Raw genomic sequence first — 17,538 nt, 5'->3', positions numbered from 1 at the left:
GTAGGAGTATGTGTGGGTGTGTGTGTGTGTGTGAGAGGTGTTTGGGTGTGTCAGTGTTAGGGTGCTTGGTCTGCTGGGTTCATCACTCGGCCCATGAACAAGATGGATCCTGGCATGGAGAACACAACAAAAATAAGGTCAACACAGTTACAATTAATCCATTTAAGGGATTGTACTGCAAGTTGTTTATTTATGAATTTAAATTCCTATGAAATTCATAGAACTGTCCACTAGGGGTCACCAAATCAGAAATGTACAAATCCTGCGCATAGGGCCTTTAACTGCAAATCATTTCATACTTAATATCGTTGCTAAGTGCTGTTTTGGGACTTGATTGTATTTTTCTACCTTCTAGACAACTGTTCGATTCAGTTTGTCTCTGTATTCTATGAAAATCATTAGCAGACTTGTTTGAGTCGCGTATTGAATCACAATGAACATTAAATCTGCATAAACTTTTGTCAAGCATAAGGATCAGGCTGCAGATTCTCTATCATTTTATTATTGTCACAAAATACCGAAAAAAGACCAAAGCCAACAGTGTGTTAGTCTGTGTCTCAATACTTTATGATGTTGCTCCCCTGTCTGGCACAACAATGGCGCTCAATGGCACAAAGCAAAGCTATATCAGACTTGGGATCCACAAACGATTTCAATTTCCAATTGTTTTTGGTCTTTTCATGGGATTTGTTGATATTGCAAATAATATAGAATATCACATGACATATCTGCTCTAAGTGCAGTCTGTTAAAAATGAATGCAGACTGGATGTTTACTGAGATAAATCACACAGCTCAAGCAAGCTCTGAGAGTTTGCTGATAGATTTTCAGATCAAACCTAGTTAAAGAGAGACACTATTGCATGCTTTGCAAAATGTCTAATTGTGGTATAAACGATATGTGATTGGTAGTAAGGAGTTGAAACGTGCAAAACTACTGGTAAATGGTATCATTTAAACAGCACCCCCTGCAGACTGGGATGATGTAAGTCTAGTGTGGAAAAAGAAATACCTGTGTTAACCTGACGAAGCAGAAATAAGAACGGCCGGTCCGCCTTGAAAACAGGAGCACGGGATCGTTTGAGTAGCACCATAGCTGCAAGGATAAGAAATAGTATTTTTCAGTGACTTCATCCCAAAACCATTTATTCTGGTAAAAGACATGGATGCAGGCAAGGAGAGTCATGTTAAAATAACATATCTGTAAAACTCCTTTCATCATGATGCAGGGCATTTCTGACCTGTAGCAGCAGCTGCCTTCGTCCCATCTTCTGTGACTTCTATTCTCACTTCATGGAAGGCATCAGACACATAAAGACTCTCCTCCGCTGCAGGACAGAAGACACAAACTGTCAGCAGTCATTGTGTGACCTGTAGTTTACGGGACATCGCGTTGTTTGAAATCTGGGGTATGTTTAAAGCAAAAACACACTGCTTCGACTGGAGCTTCGTGTGGGTAGATTCTGTGAAAACTGGATGAGTCAGACTACAAGAACTGCAAGAAACATCCAGACTTGATTTTCTGATGAACTGATGTGCTCACCTGATATTCCACTGAAATCAGCTGCTGTCGGATTAAAGGCGTCACTGATGCCCATGGCGGGAAGCACTGACCTCAGATTGAATTTGTTCTGCATTCTGAACCTGTGAAGACAAGACAGAAATTTGATTATACATCAACTCCCTCCATTTTGAAAAAAGAAAATGAAATTGATGCTCAGTGTCTGAGAATAAACACATCATCCATGCATTTACCTTGGTAGGAAAATGTCCATCTTGGTTCGCCGCAGGCCGGTGTCCCAGGAGGCCAGCTGACGAGCGGTGAGCTGTGACTCGAGGGAGGACAGCGGCGTCTTCCTCTCGCTGGGCAGGACCACCTGCAGGCTCAGGGAGCGGCCCAGGTAAGGCAGCTCCAACACAGTGTAACGCTGATCCGACGCTGTCCTGAACTGACCTGCCAGCAACAACAAGTTCACACGTGCAACTTATTACTTGTTCCACTGGTTTCAACATTTTCAATAGTGTTCCCAGTGACTTAGTGAAGTCTTGAAATTGCTTGTTTTACCTGATCAATAGCCAAAAACCCAAAGAAATGTACAATGTTATGAACCAGTGAATTCTCACACTTGAGATGCTGGAATTATAAGGTGAGCAATGATGGTGTGTTCCTAAAATACATAATATACAATATGCAATCCATTTGTCCAGTACTTTGTATAACAAACTAATGACATTTAGTGTGTATCAGCAAATGTTAGCATGCTAACATGCTAAACTAAGATGGTGAACATGGCAAACACTATACCTGCAAAACATGAGCATGATAGCATGGAGAGCGGGACCGTGTTAGTATGTTTACATTTGCAGAACTAACACAGCCACTAGACTGGCTGCCTTTTACAATGATCGAGCTCTGTTCCTTCCTGAATTAAGAACGAGCGACTGAGGCGTTTTCTTTGTGAAGTTAGACGATTGAACTGGCAGCTAGTAGGATGTTAAGGATGCAAAATCTCCTCAAACCATATGCTGGACATTCTTTTTACAGTAAGATTAGTTGATTTCATCAGTTCATCAGGAATTTGTTCTTCCTCTTTCGATGGATAGATGGATGGATGGCATCTCTTACCAAAGCTGACCTCTGTTGCCTGGTACATCATGGGCACCTTGATGGCACTCCCATCAGAGAGGATGAAGGGCAGGTTTTGAGTGTTGGTGAACAGGAACTGTTTCTGCCAGACACCCCTGAAGGTCACCGTGTTTACCAGGGCCATCTGCAGCCGGTGGCCCCACCACAGGGCCTCTGCCTGGACCTCGCCTGAGCCCGACAGGTCCCCACTGCTGCTTCCTGCCTGGAGGTGCCACGTCTCATCTGGGAGGTGACGAGGGCAGGGCACAGTTTAATGTAAAGAGCATGACGTCTTCAACTCAGCAGTTTCCAGATTAGTGACTTATGTGTTTGTGAGAAGACATTTTAAACATAACCCAGCCCCCAAATATGTTCCTCATACAGGGTCACAACACGATTCATAGGACAACAGAAATAATCGTACTTTTTTCTGTGTACATTACTGATAGAATAGAAAAACTATTTGATCTTCATTTACTCCTGAAAAAATGATTGGTGCTGGGCAGTCAGTGTACAGTGGTCTTATCAGAGTGTGTTTACTGCTGCTGGCAACAAGGTTGATGAGAGCAATGAGAGTGAACCCAACGGTTAATGTGCCATAAAACCAAAACAAGGAGCTAAATGAGGCTCAAAAGCTTCATAGAGAATTCTCTATGGTTTCACCAAAGTCAGCCTTTTCATATTCTGCCCAGTTTCAGGGCAGTTTGTGAAATAGTCACGAAATGTATTAGCTCCATTTTTGTGACAGCATGACTTCAAACTAGTAAGGACAAACATGAGAGTACAAAGAGTGAGAAAGTCTGCAGAGCGATGTGATGGACGGATGGATGTGATGGACGGATGGATGGATGGATGGATGGTGTTACATTCCTGTGTGAAACCAACCAAACCAAACTTTATCTTTTCCTAAACCTAATCAAGTAGTTTTGGTCTTTATACTCAACCAAACTGCCGTCACCTGACATGTTTTTCAGCATGCTTTATTTTGAAAGTCTAACTTGATGTTGCTTATTTATTATTGCTAACTTGACCGTGGAATGAGAACGATGGTAGCAAGGTGCAGGCATGAAAGATACTTCCAACTGAAATACACAATATTTAACAAACTGCAGTGAGACTGTGTTGCCATATTACACACACTAATTTCATTTATTTTCAGTATAAAATACACATCTTTAGAGCTCTAACTCTTTAATACGGCTGTCTTGCTTACCGTGGTTGCTTCCTGCTCGCTCCAGCTGGCTGCGAGTGTGGTTGAGTTGGCTGAAGTTGGCTCGGACCAGGCTGGTGTTGGCCCAGACTGCTGCGTGTTGCGTGAACTCAGTCAGGAGCTGGACGCCGCTCTGTATGAATAACGTGCAGGTCTGCTGCAGCCACATCCCCTGGCTGGTGTTGCTCATGTCACTCTGTGAATGCAACAGGAAGTCTTGTACCTGGGCATCTGCAGGACAGGAAGACACAGGACAGGTTAGACAGGGCGCTGAGTTACGAAGGCTTCAGTTTGAATTTTCTAAGCTGTAGAAAAATGGATGCACAAGAACAGTTTTTGCACCACCAAGCTGCAAAAATACTGCAAACTGATCACCTGGTTGACTTTGTTAATCATCTGCTCTGCTTCAACATCTTATTATCGGCAAGTATAATTCACACCACTTTCAAAAATGCTGAAAAATACTTTGCAGATATGTAAAAAATCTCCACAATGGAAGGATCATTGCTTAAACGGATTCAACTCAACAGCCTCTAGCTTGTTTCTTCAGCAACTTAGCTGTATTTACACCCTATCCCTGCAGGACTGAGAGCAAACAGCTGCTCATTTGACTTAATTTTTAGCTTTGCTAGACACACACTCTCTGAGCCCGGTGACCACAGGGATCTTCTCATCTGATAAAATCCAAGAATTTTCAGATAAAAGTCAAACAGCCTCTTTCAGTCTTAGTATAAACTGCTTATCTCTGCCTCTGCATTTGAGTGTCCCTTTGTATATGTGTACGATCTTATGATAAACCTGAGAAAAGCAGTCAGAAGAAGTCTACACTGTGTGGTTTCTACCAAAAGATGGCGTCTTTCCCGTAGCAGTGCGGAACTTATCAACCACACACTGACCCTCAGCCTGTTTTACTAACTTGCAAATACATGACTTTAGAGCTGCAATGCTAAGTCGATTAATCAATTAGTTGATCATCAGAAAATAAATCCACTAACGATTTTAATAATCAATTAATCGCTTAAGTTGCTTATTGAGAAAAAAATGCCAAACATTTGCTGGTTCCAGCTTTTAAAATGAAATGTGAGTATTTTCTTCAGTTCTTTACAGTTTTTTATTATTAAAACTTGAATATCTTTGAGTTTTGGACTGCTGATCAGACAAAACAGTCAAAACTGAAGACATCAGCTTGAGCCCAGAGTCACTGTGCTGATAATTTATAGACAAAACAATTGATGATTTATGCAAATAATAGCCCTACATGATTGTGATGTTTTTAGCTCAGGCTAGTTTAAAATGAACATTATGTGTAACAGAGGGAAATAATTGTCATACAACAGCCGAGGTATCCTGATAAATTAGAGCCCAGTATCATAAATTTCCATGCCGGACTGAAGAGGTAGATCACATCATGCAGGTAAAAGAAACAGCAGCTCCAACTCTCATTTTGTTTGTAATTAAGCACACTGACCTCTCGACCCTGAGGCCGAGCTGCAGGAGTGGTTAATGAGATTAGAGTTGGTGTGGAGGCAGGTATTATGGCTCCAGACACCACTGTGCTCTGCAGGGCCAATGGCAGCAGCTCCACACCACCTGGTACCAACAGCACTGAAGGCCACCAGCAACCTCTCCAACCTCCCTCTCGCAGCATGAGGAGCAGCTAAAGCTACCTGCATACAAGCTTTGCCCTTTTCACCTCCATATCCAAAATGTGGGATGACTCTTACCGTTGATGTTGTAGCCGAGCGTTCCCTCCAGCTGAGCCAGCGTGTTGCCCCTGGCGCCTAGCTGCAGCAGCCCCAGGGACAGGGAGACACTCCCTGGTGACACGATCAGGTTGGAGTTGTTCTGTGTCTCGGTGAGCGTCTGGTAGAGGCTGACAGTGAACCTGGCATGCAGCTCTCCCATGCTGTCCTGAAGGCTGCCGTTACAGTGGCTTCTCTCCACCAACCACAAGCAAATGAAGAGTGAAGCCACGGACAGGCGACACATGTCCTCAGTGCTGCAGGAGGGGAAGAGTCCACAGGGTGCAACAGGTGGCCCAAAAAACGAACTCCTGGAAGCCCAAAAGAAAGAAAATAACTGAGGCCAGGGAGGTCAACCAACAGGCTACTTTTTACTGACGTTCAGTGGAATCCACACCAGTATTGTGGTGATATGAGCATATTGTGAAATCATTTTACAAAAAATGAAAAGAAAAATTAGTCAAGGAGCTTCTTGATGTATTGATTTTTTGGTTTGCACCATTTTACCTGATGTGGGCGGATGCATAAGAATGGGGGACATTTACATTAACATCAGTTTCATCATTTTAGATGTGGGTTTACGTTTACGACAGAAATAGAAATCTGGAAAATAATCTTCTTGCTTGATATTTTGATTTCAACCATTTCGCCCAGAATGGGCATATGGAGCATTATTCATAACTCCCATTATGAAAATACAGAGACAAGACACTATGGGTTCATGTTTTTACTGTGCTATTTAAACTGCACAGGATGAGCAGAAAAATCTGAAAAGACATATATATTACTAAACACAGACATAAGTTGCAATATGGCATAGAGGTGCAACAGCGGCTGCCTTTCCATACAATAGAACATCATTATCAGTTAATCCCACCTGTGTTCATTGTGAAGTATTACATGGTCACTGTGGACAGAATATCACCTCTTAAGCCAATCATGGACAGGTCATGTTCCCCCTGTTGTGATTTTTCTACTTCACTCCATTTTTTCTGCAGCTACAGTAACAAGATAAAACTGCCCCCACCTTGACTGTTACTTACACGTTAATGCACGAAATGATAATAACAATAGTAACAGAATATACACATAATATAGTAGTAAAATAACATTCACTTGGGCCATTATTCTGCATAATTATCACTTTAGCCTCTTTTACATGGTTGCATTTCTACTTTCACTTAAGCAACGGATCTGAACACTTCTTACTGCGCATGATGAACATCTAAATATATGTAGCCCACTGATATGATGATCCTAATGACTCCCATAAACAGGCACACCTCTTACTATGGTAGTGGACTGTTTTTCTCTCCTCAGATGAAATGTAATGATGATTCAAAAGCTCACAGGACTGCTGTGGCGATTTTTCATTCATGTATCAGCTCGGCAGAAGCGATGACAGGTGCATCCCTACCTGCGGACAGGTGAGGTAGTATCCGTTCAACTCCAGCTGTTCTCTCAGACTGGCACCAAACCATTCAACCCCCTGCAGGCGAGCTGTGTCCTGTCTGTCCCCGGCTGCCAGTCACCGTCCCCGGGTCCTTGTCTCTGACTCTGTCCTCTGCGGTCTCTGGTTCGGTCCTCCGGCCGTCTCTCACTGAGGCAGCCTGTAGTCATAAGACCGTGTTTAAAGGGGAACGCTCCGCGCCGTGTTCGCGGTCTCCGTCGGCGATGTCCGTACCACTCGTCCGGGATTCCTGCAGCCTCGGGGCTATAAGGAGCCAGGCGGAGGGAGGCATGTCACTGACCAGCAAATCCCAAACCGGGCAGAGGGGAGAAAAAAAAACACCCACACGCGCGCGCACGGCACGGCACGGTCGGCACGCATGCATGCACGTTCGCTGGAAATGTATTTTGGGGTCTATTAATAGGTTATTCACCGTCAGTAAAGATACCTGTCTGAGATTTCTGCCTCCACCCCAGTAATATGGAAGTGAGAATGTCCGCACACATGTGGACAGTTTGCTGGATTTCCTTACAAAAAAAAAAACATTTATGATAAATTATGGTACAAGAAAAGAGGTTTTCATTGTTTCTACCTACTAACTTGCCATATTTTGTTGTTTATTTGCTTTAATGAGTAGAGCGGTCCCATCCTGTATATGATAGCACACCCATGTGCATAATAACACCACTAATGTAGATACTGTGAGACTTTAAGCAGCAGGCTTTCACTCAGATCTCTGACTGGAGGACGCTCAGTTCATCATGTGACAAATGATTTGACAGGAGGTTCAAAACTTGAAATGTCTGAGTGACAGCTTGTCTTGTCTTGTCTAAACTCCAGATGGTCAATGAGATCCATTAGAGCCTGAGTGATCCTGCCTCCACGTCAGCAATGAGTAGTAATCATTAGTAATTAGGCCAAATTTGTCCCTGTGGCCCAAAAAGAGACCACCATTATCAAAAAGACATCTGTAAAACATTTGACACCTTTAACTGCAAACAAGGTAAATAATTACTCTCTCTATTATGAATTTCTAATCCAGGATGGTTTTGTATTTGTAAAAACCTTACCAGAGATCAGACAAGCGACTTTTATTTATCATCCCAATGTGAAGTCCACAGGCTGTGTGAGAGTGCACGGGTGAGGCCAGCTGGATAAACACCAGTGCACACGTGCAGTGTGCCGCCGAAAGAAGAAGCAAGCCCAGGAGCTAGAAAACAGGACTTTACAAGCAATTTTCATTCAAGTGAATGGGAGCCATCTCTCAGCCTGGCATCCACTTCCTGTTATACTGACCTGATACAGCCATGACAGTGGTCTCAGCGTTCTCATGTAACTCTTAGAAACAAAGCAAATAAGTGTATTTCTCAGACATTGGCAAGTGTGATTAGCCACATGGGCTGGCTACCAACTGCCCTGTGACCCCAGACCCTTCATATTGATTCTGTGTTAACTGGTTTGTGCCTGGTGTGTGTTGCTGTTTGGCAATATACACCTCTTCATTATTAACCGGCTGGTCCTCCAATCTTGTAGGTGGGCCCTGTGTTGACATTTATAAGGAACCTGTTCCAAAATAAATTCTAAGATTACCACAATCTATCTATCTATCTATCTATCTATCTATCTATCTATCTATCTATCTATCTATCTATCTATCTATCTATCTATCTATCTATCTATCTATCTTTTTTGTCATTATTTATGGCAATATCGTACTATCACTATACAATATGACAGATATTGTGATTCATTTTTATAGTGATAATGTTAGGTAAGGTTGTTCGGAGTCCTTTCTAAGATGTACAGAAACAGAAAATGGTTTTCAAAGGTTACACACACACACACACACACACACACACGCACACAGACGCTCTTTTATACAAGTCATTTGGCCTGTTGTTGCGATGATCAAAAGACATTTCTGCTCTGAGCGTCACACTGCTGCGTCAGTGTTTCTAATTGGTGTCACTCTGTGGAATGTGGGCTCACTCATCATGGACGTGTTGCTGCTCCAACATCTGATGAATAACAGCATCTGATCCATTAGGAAGCATTTTATTAATGTTCTGCACAGACATGCACTGCAGCGTAAATACAGAACAATGTACAAGTTATAAAATCAAAAACTAAATTACATTATATATATGTTCATATGTATACAATATTGTTGTTGTTGTTTTTTTCAACAATACGATTTTTGGGATTTGTCTACCAGGGACAGGATTTTGGTATTGGGAGCATTATGGTTTCCAAGTGTAACATTAGAACCAGAGCCAACACATCTGTAAACTACAATCATCATCAAGTCATCCTCCTATTCCTATTGTATCTGATGTTTGTTTTGCTGTAATACAAGTGGCAAACAGCCATTAGAGGCAGGACAACAAGAGGCAGGACTGATAAAATTCTTTCCCTCCATGTCAGCCAAAACTGCTGGACATCTCCTTAATCCCACTAGACCTTAGGTCTTTGACTGCCATTACATTTCAAATCAATTACACAAACAAAGTTTTGTTAAGGTCCACAATATCCATCATTATCCGCTCTCACCAGCTTTTGATGTCATTATTTTGCAGTGAGGGGGAGACTCACAGACTACATGAAACAACTTTAGTCTAATTCACTTTTTAATTCAGGGCAAATCCTGGTTATAAGTACAGATTGGTTGTTTATCCTTCTGACCTTTACCATGCACATATATATATATATATATATATATATATATATATATATATATATATATACTGTATACAGTATATACTCACTGAACACATATGAAAATAAAAAAAATCGTCTGTTGTGAATGATAGCATGCCCTGAATTTCACCTAAAATCAATCTGCTATGCGGCGATCTCCCCTCTACTGTCCCTCTTAATTGGGGACATGACAGTCAGCAAAATAAACTGTGGGAGACAACATGATTGGTAGCCATCAGGTATTTGGCTGCTTTGTCTAACGGGGAATTCCGGCCATTACTGGACTTGACTAATTAGTGGAGCCATGGCTTGGCTTCATTAAACGGCGTTGCCACATTCTTTAAAACGCCCCGACTCTGGACACAGGAATTTGGATTTTTCAGGACTGGGATGGAGGAGATGAGACGTCACGGTAGCTAACCAAAGACAATTGTTTGAAAAGATGCCACCATAAACAGCAGCTTTCATCTGAGCGGCTGCGAGGCCTTTGGAGGAACACCACCAGCTCATATTTGTGAAGTAGAAATAATGATTTGTGCTCTGCGTTTCTGATCCCTGGACCAAGTGCAAAGCAAGCTGCCGCTGCTCTGAGGGGTCGGGATGGAGGGCAACTTACTCAACAGTGTCACTCTGCAGTGTGGAGTGGTGCTCAGGAGGCCTCAGACCGACTGGACCTGCATACTAAAGACAATCATCCTTCACTCATCTGTGCTGGTAATTACGTGTACTCGGCACCGTTTCATTGCAACATGCTAATGTGAGCAGCGCCGCCACTCTCACCGCTATATGAGCTGCCACTTCACCCACAGTTTGGTCAGCTGCCACTTGGTTCAGGTCAGGCCAAGCTGAAGCGGTGATCCAGGATGCCAACCAGTCTGTACCAGGCTGCAGCCAATGCTGCTGTAGTACATGACAGAGCTGTCCTGCCCTTTCAGGGTCCAAGTCGAGTCTCAAGTCTTTGTAAGTAAATGGAAAATGAAAGTGAAAGTCTTTCAGAAAGATGACCATTACGATGACAATTTTCTGGCCAGAGTTGTGTTTATGCATACAGTTCAGACCATTCAGTGAAAACACCTAATGCTGTGAGTTGCAATGCAATACCTGCCTGCTGCTGTCGAACATTTTTAGCCATGTGGCGTGGCTCTGACCTAGCTCACCCACAGCTGGATGGATTGCCATTAAACCAGGAGAAGACCCTGATGGCTCCTATAGGAAGAATCCTGATGATTCTCTGAGTTTTCCTCTGGCGCCGCCATGAGGTGAACATTTTTTTATTCGAGTGCACGGTTCGATGGATTGCCATGATACTTGGTACAGACTGTCATTTTCCTCTCAGGAAGAATAGTAAGAACTTTTGTGATCCCCTAACTTCTCCTCTATCACTACCGTCATGTCAACATTTTCATTTGTCCAACATCTATACAAACCAGTAACATTCCTATTAACCTCAGCTTTGTGTTACGTTTTAATTAGCAAACGTCAGCGTGCTAAAATTCCAAGCTGAGATGGCAAACATGGTAAACATGGTATCTGCTAATTTTCAGCATGTTTTCAAGTTGCCATGCTAGCATTAGCATTTAGCGCAGCCTCACAGAACTGCTAGTGTGGCCAGCATTCACTGGTGAATTTATTACAATGTTAATATTTGACATTTTAAGTGCACCTCCTGGGAGAAAGGGGATATTTCAGCATTGGTTGGGTTTAGGAGTTAATCAAGTGATGCATGTCAGTGAAATGTCCTTAACAATGCCACTAATACCCAACATGTGCAGGTGCATGTCAGTGTGTCCAGGAGCTTATTATTATTCCATGAGAGTTTTTCCTTCCACACTGAAATATGTTCGCTGATGAGTCTGTGTGACTCTGCGATGCCTCCGCCTTTCTCCGCATGGCAGCAACTTAATCCCTAACTAACGGAGACTGTCCCCAGGCTCTCCATTCAGACCGATCTCCCCAGTCCCCTCTCTGTCGCCTGACCTTTGACCTTGCAGGGGAAATGATAATGAAGGAGGAGGAGGGGGGTCAGTTCACAGAGTGGAATGACCGCAAACCACAGGAACTCTCTGTTGCTCGTCGTCTGTGTTTCAACTTCATCCAGCCTACAGAAAGGCAATTTGTGAAGGAATTTTCACGGAACAGAGACGAAGAAGAATAACAAAAACAACAGCAGCATCAGCTCCATGGGGCTGTACCTCAAAGCAAGCTCAGATTAGTCTGGCTCACTTTGTGTTACCTGACCTCACTGAGCCTAGCATCGATATTCCTGGATAACCAGTATCATAAACCTGGTTATCAGCTGGCTCTGTAAATTGTGGTTTTTCCAATCCAGCTACAAGCTCATGTGAAACAGGCAGAGTCTGATGGGAGACAAACTATTAAGCGTACGTATGTGATGCACATTATAAACTTACATTTAATACAAGCCTGTTTGTGCTGCCAAAGAAGAGAAGTGAGAGGAAGAAATGCAGTAAATGGGCTTCTGACTCAAGTGTTGTGTTTGTAATCTTGGGAGATCGTCATTGTTTTTTAGTACAAGAGAGGGTGTAGGTTTGTTCTATTATCATCACAAAGTCACCTCATGTTATTTGGAGCGCAGCTATGGAGTAAGAGTATAAAAGCTGGACGCTGTCATGATCTTTTGTGCAGTTAAAATGCAGCTAGAACCGTCATTATGTATTTGATGTTGCAAACAATCCCTCAATTTGTTAAAAACAAACAGCAATGTGAGCCTGCAACAGCAAAATCATTCTACCGACCTATAAAAGTGATCTGCTGCTCTTTATTACCTGTGGCTTTATTGGAAAGGCAGTGCTTTTGTCAACACCGGGATCCTGTTCAGTGAGCTGATTGGTCAGTAGTTTTGATCTGATCCTCCAAAGGAAACCTGCTCCGGAGCAGGTTAGCTGTGCAGCATAGGTTACCATGGTGATCCACCCTGGCGAAAAGTGAGCCAGCTCATGATAGTGCAAAACCTGAGTTAAGGCCAAAAACTATAGTACAGTCATAGTAATAGTGGTTTAGTGGTAGAGTTCAATATTGAGCAGAGATGCACTGAGCACAGTTCGGCTGTGTTTGACTCTCTGCTTCACCTCCAGTGCCCTACTTCCCTTCAGGCTCCTGGGCCTGTGGGCAGTTCAGGCGGGGAGGGATTAGAGGGGATGCTGGTGTGCGGGGCCGGGCCAGGCTGCAACAACGCCAGCAGCGCTGTGAGCCGGTGTCGCCAGAGCGATCTGCCAGGTACGCCACGGCGGATTAGAGCCACTAGTGCTGGCACTGTGAGAGGGGCGACGTGAGGGGACGTGTCCCACGTAGCCCTCACCTCGCAGGAGCATGGCTCTGGAGAACCATGGGAAAAATGTTGGTGGTTGTTGTTTTGAACACAAGAAGGTGGATGGCAAGACAGCGGCTGAGGAAGACATAAGAAATACATTTAAATGTGGGAAAAATATCGTGAATATTCTCTACTGCAACAAAGAGGAAAAAGAGCCAGGACAAGGTCGTAGATCATTCTGGCTCTAAGAGCGTATAGTTGAACTGTGGAGATTTTTATTGTGAGGCTTTTAAGAATCAGGTTAGTTTATTGTTAAGCAGTTGTTGTAGCCTTTTCATCTCATATCTGTTGCGCTGTAGCACCATCTGCTGCCATTTGCTACTGAAGTGAAAAGCTTCATTCAGCTTTCAAGGTTCAGTTCAGGTCTGTGAGGACTGACAGTCAAAGGAGCTCTCTTTGCAACTTACCTTACAGAAATCCAAGGAACAGCACAAGAGTATTAGTTCACGCAGGTTTCTGAGAGGATTTGTCATTTCAACCATAAAAAAAAAACAGCTGAAATTTCAACCAAGTTTCAAGTGTACAAAGGATTCCCATTTATCAGCCATCAGATGATCTGCATGATCGACCTGATCTGATCTTTCTTTTATTTATATGGATTAAATTAGTGAGACACTCATCAGTGACTTAGCTACATACATAACCTTAACATTAACATGGTTTTAGCCATCAATCTGAAACACATTGGGGCAAATTAGATATTTTTTGGCTTTTGCCTATTTACTAATAAGGTTAATGAGGCATTCTAATTCAGCAGATATGCAACCAATGATCAGCCTGTACTTCATACTGAAAATTTCAACTTTCTATATCTTTGACCCATTTTTAAATCTAGTGCTTTTTTTATTTGTACCATGCTTGAATGCATGACTGTATGTCATATCCTGTGGCATGCTGTGCAATACGCCATTTTTTATATTTCTCAATCACGTGTTTTGTTGTTACCGTTTCAAAATAACTTTATTAATCTGAATGTATTTCCCTCTCTTTTTTAATAAGATACTGGTGGTCCCCGTCTGAACCTTTTATCACTTTTGCTTGTCGTACCCCCATAGTCCCATCGGATGAGTGAGTACCCCTTCAACCAGGCCCTTCAGTACATGGGATAGTCTTTATTGATTTGGCAAAACACAGTGGCTGTGGTGGAACTATTTTCTGCACATGTGGGCCTGGAATTGATCCCTACATTTTAGTTTAGTCTCTTTTGCAAAGCGGGACCTTTCCAACATGTATCTATTACTTTTGGACATCCATTTCTATTTTTCTACTTGTGGGTTGATCTTCCTCTTAAAAAGACATATGAAGGATATATTTTCTTGATTTTTTTTTTCAAATCAAAATTTATACTTTTTAAAATTAGATGAGCTAACCGCAAAATCTTTCCACGGACCACCTGGTACTGCAGCTGCAGCAGAGCCCCCTGAGGTACTAGAACCCCTGCTTAGGAATCCCTTCTGAGAGTGGTACATGCACCTCCACTGGCCTCGTGTATGTACCTGTAGGAGATAATGTGGGGTGTGTGAATGACTTCTTTCTTTAAAAAGCATTGTGGTTTATGGACAGCTCAACTGCATAAACTCTTTGGAAGACATAAGGTGATCATTATAACTGCTGGAGCTTTCTCACTCTCATCAGCACACAACACTAAAAAATCTTTGAGTCTGGACAAACATGAGTTACTTTCGAAGAAGAAGAAAAATGAAGGGTATAAATTTAACTTAGACTGTTGTACAAAGTATGCAAAGCTGTGTCGGGACTCTGGATCTGCTGAACTCCACTCGCAGACTGATCTGTTTTCCAGACGTCTTCATGTGTAACCTCTGCACCGTGGAAGCAATACCTTACACCACCCTCTGTGTTGATTGGCTGATGATGACGTCGCCTCTGCAGGGCTGAGAGGAGACTTTGCCATGACAACCGGCTTGCACTATTATTGGATTTCCCTCTTCAGACTGTTTGGAGACCTCACAAGGAGACTCACACCTGTTTAAGTGCTCACACTGTGGAGAGGGGCAGGTTTCACAGACTGAGCAGAAACAAGAGGTCGTTAAAGATTTCCCCAGACACACAGCAGCGTTACAGACCGCCGTGAAGCTGCTCTGACATACAGTGATGCTGCTTCAGGGAGTCCTGAAAAACTTCAGGATGGAGTATCTGAATTTATTAATTTAGAGATTAGTCTAAAATCAAGATACAACTCTTTAATGATGGCATTGTGACTGGATGGAAATGCATATTCAAAATTCAACACAAGAGGGCAGCATTGTATTGGATTAAAAGACTTGAAAAGACAGCACAGTCTGGTAGAAGAACATGAGGAAACATGTTCCTCCTTTGACCTGGAGGTCTAAAACTCTTGAATCTTTATTAAGCAACAAGAAAGATTCAATACTCATCTTTAGTCAACATTTGTTGTGTCAGAATTTGACATGACTTCAAATGTGTTATAGTAAACATGCCTCACTGTCCATCATGATTGTGATTGACTTCCGCAGGAAAGCGCCACAGACTACACCGGTTTGCATCCAGGGTTTGGACATTGAGATCATGGAGGAGTACAAATACCTGGGTGTCCACCTCAACAATAAACTGGACTGGTCCACCAATACTGATGCCCTGTACAGGAAGGGCCAAAGTCGTCTCCACCTGCTGAGAAGACTGAGGTCGTTTGGAGTATGTAGGACATTACTGAGGACTTCTGAGATGACAGAAAGAGACTCAATAAACTGGTCAGGAGAGCTGGCCACCACTGAGGATGTAGGTGAGAGGAGGATGTTAGCCAAGCTGACATCCATCACTGACAACCCCTCCCACCCCTTGCATGACACAGTGGGTGCTCTTAGCAGCTCCTTCAGTAACAGACTGCTGCATCCACCCTGTAAGAAGGAACGCTACCGCAGGTCCTTCATTCCATCAGCTGTCAGATTATTCAACTCCAGCACCACTTAACATGAGACTGTGTTGATGTTGTTGGACAAATTACGCTCATATCCACACATTTTGTGCAATATTGCATATTTCCTTTTACATTTTACTATATATCATTGTATGTATGTATATTTTATTCTTCTGTGCAATAGCAATAACACTATTTATTGTTATTTTTAATCTGAAGGCACCTTACATTGTTTTTTTTTTCCACAGCTAGTGGGGCAATACATATTTTATACATATTTTTTATATATACATTTGTTTTTTCTACATATTTTATTTTTCATTTATATAGTCAAATTCCATTCTGCTTGTATAATATAGTCTACTTTTTATTTTCTTTTTTTTTTTTCAAATGTTCTCTACCTCTGCTGCTATTTTTCTTCCCACTGCTACATGCTGCTGTAATGCCCAAATTTCCCTGGCTGGGGATAAATAAAGTTTTATCTTATCATATCTTATCTTATCAAAGCCCCTTCAACTTTCCATATTCACTTTGAGGTAAAATAGGTATGGAGTATGTAATAATCAGTTTCCCCTTTTTTCAATTAAGGGGTTAAACAACTTATGGTATAAGCAGCTTGTTTCTTAAACTTGCCACGTAAAGAAGCCTTAAGGCATAAATAAAAAGAAACAACTTTGCAGTTTAGTCTGAATGAACGTAAAAGTGTGTGTAGACTGAAAAACGTGAGGTACTGAAGGAATTCAAGGTTAAAGTATTTAAGGGATCTGTTTTAGTTGTCTGAAGGGATGTTTGCCCTTTGATGATTCCTAAATAAATGACTTGTGAACTAGGTTGCACTGCTAGGTGACTGACTATCTACAGAACGGCAAACTGGGCAAAGCTGACTGCATTTACTACCTTAACCTGACTTTCAGTATCTTCTTCCTTCTTCACCAGCTGATGATACTTTTCTGTTAAAATGCAATGTGAAAGGGAGCAATCAGAATGACAAGGCTGGTGGAGACCAAACCAGAGCTAAAATGAGAGCAAATATTAGACTTCCATTCATCAGTTGGACAGAAATACAACATTAAATGAATGATTTTGTCACTATGTGTCTGTTAGATGTGAAAGTAGGCAACTGTGCTTAACATTATGTCAGTGCTGCTTCTGTCAGCTTGGTACTGAAGTTCTGCTGCCCCCAAATGGCTAAAAATGCGATTTCAGGTCTCACTAATTTCTGCTTTCATATTGTTGACGAGGTTTGCACCCGGGAGTTTGTCCTGCAGGTCAGTATCAGGCAGTGACATAGTTATGGTGGTGGTCCACACTATAACGCACCTGTGCATTTATTTGTTGTGTATCGGTGCAAGAGAAGACACAGTTCATAACAAATAAAGAAAATCCATAAATTGCAAGACTACAAATCAAACTTGGAGTTCACAGCCCTGCAAGCCATTTACTGCAGGTTCATGTCTGTCATGTAAAGAAACAAACTCAAGCCATACATTTATATCAGTGCCAGTTTACCAGCTTAGCTGCTTCGCTTCCAGAGTGTTTGTTGCTATTCAGGAACCACACTGAGACACCAGCTGACTGAGTTTCTTT

At 42.3% G+C, this 17,538-nt stretch overlaps 1 protein-coding gene across 1 annotated transcript; it reads right to left on the bottom strand.

The window, feature by feature from the left end:
- Positions 1-56: 56 nt before the first annotated feature.
- Positions 57-5,824, bottom strand: serpine3 (serpin peptidase inhibitor, clade E (nexin, plasminogen activator inhibitor type 1), member 3). Its single transcript, XM_041951463.1, has 8 exons — positions 5,560-5,824; positions 3,839-4,066; positions 2,626-2,868; positions 1,755-1,953; positions 1,543-1,643; positions 1,241-1,327; positions 1,012-1,095; positions 57-109 (listed from the first exon to the last, which is right to left on the bottom strand). The coding sequence occupies exons 1-8, from the start codon at positions 5,822-5,824 to the stop codon at positions 57-59; spliced, it is 1,260 nt and encodes a 419-aa protein (XP_041807397.1).
- Between the last annotated feature and the right edge of the window lie 11,714 nt (positions 5,825-17,538).

This window comes from Chelmon rostratus, chromosome 13 (assembly GCF_017976325.1).
Source record: "Chelmon rostratus isolate fCheRos1 chromosome 13, fCheRos1.pri, whole genome shotgun sequence".
In the NCBI taxonomy this organism is placed as follows: Eukaryota; Metazoa; Chordata; class Actinopteri; order Chaetodontiformes; family Chaetodontidae; genus Chelmon; species Chelmon rostratus.
This window is presented reverse-complemented; position numbering and strand designations above follow the sequence as displayed.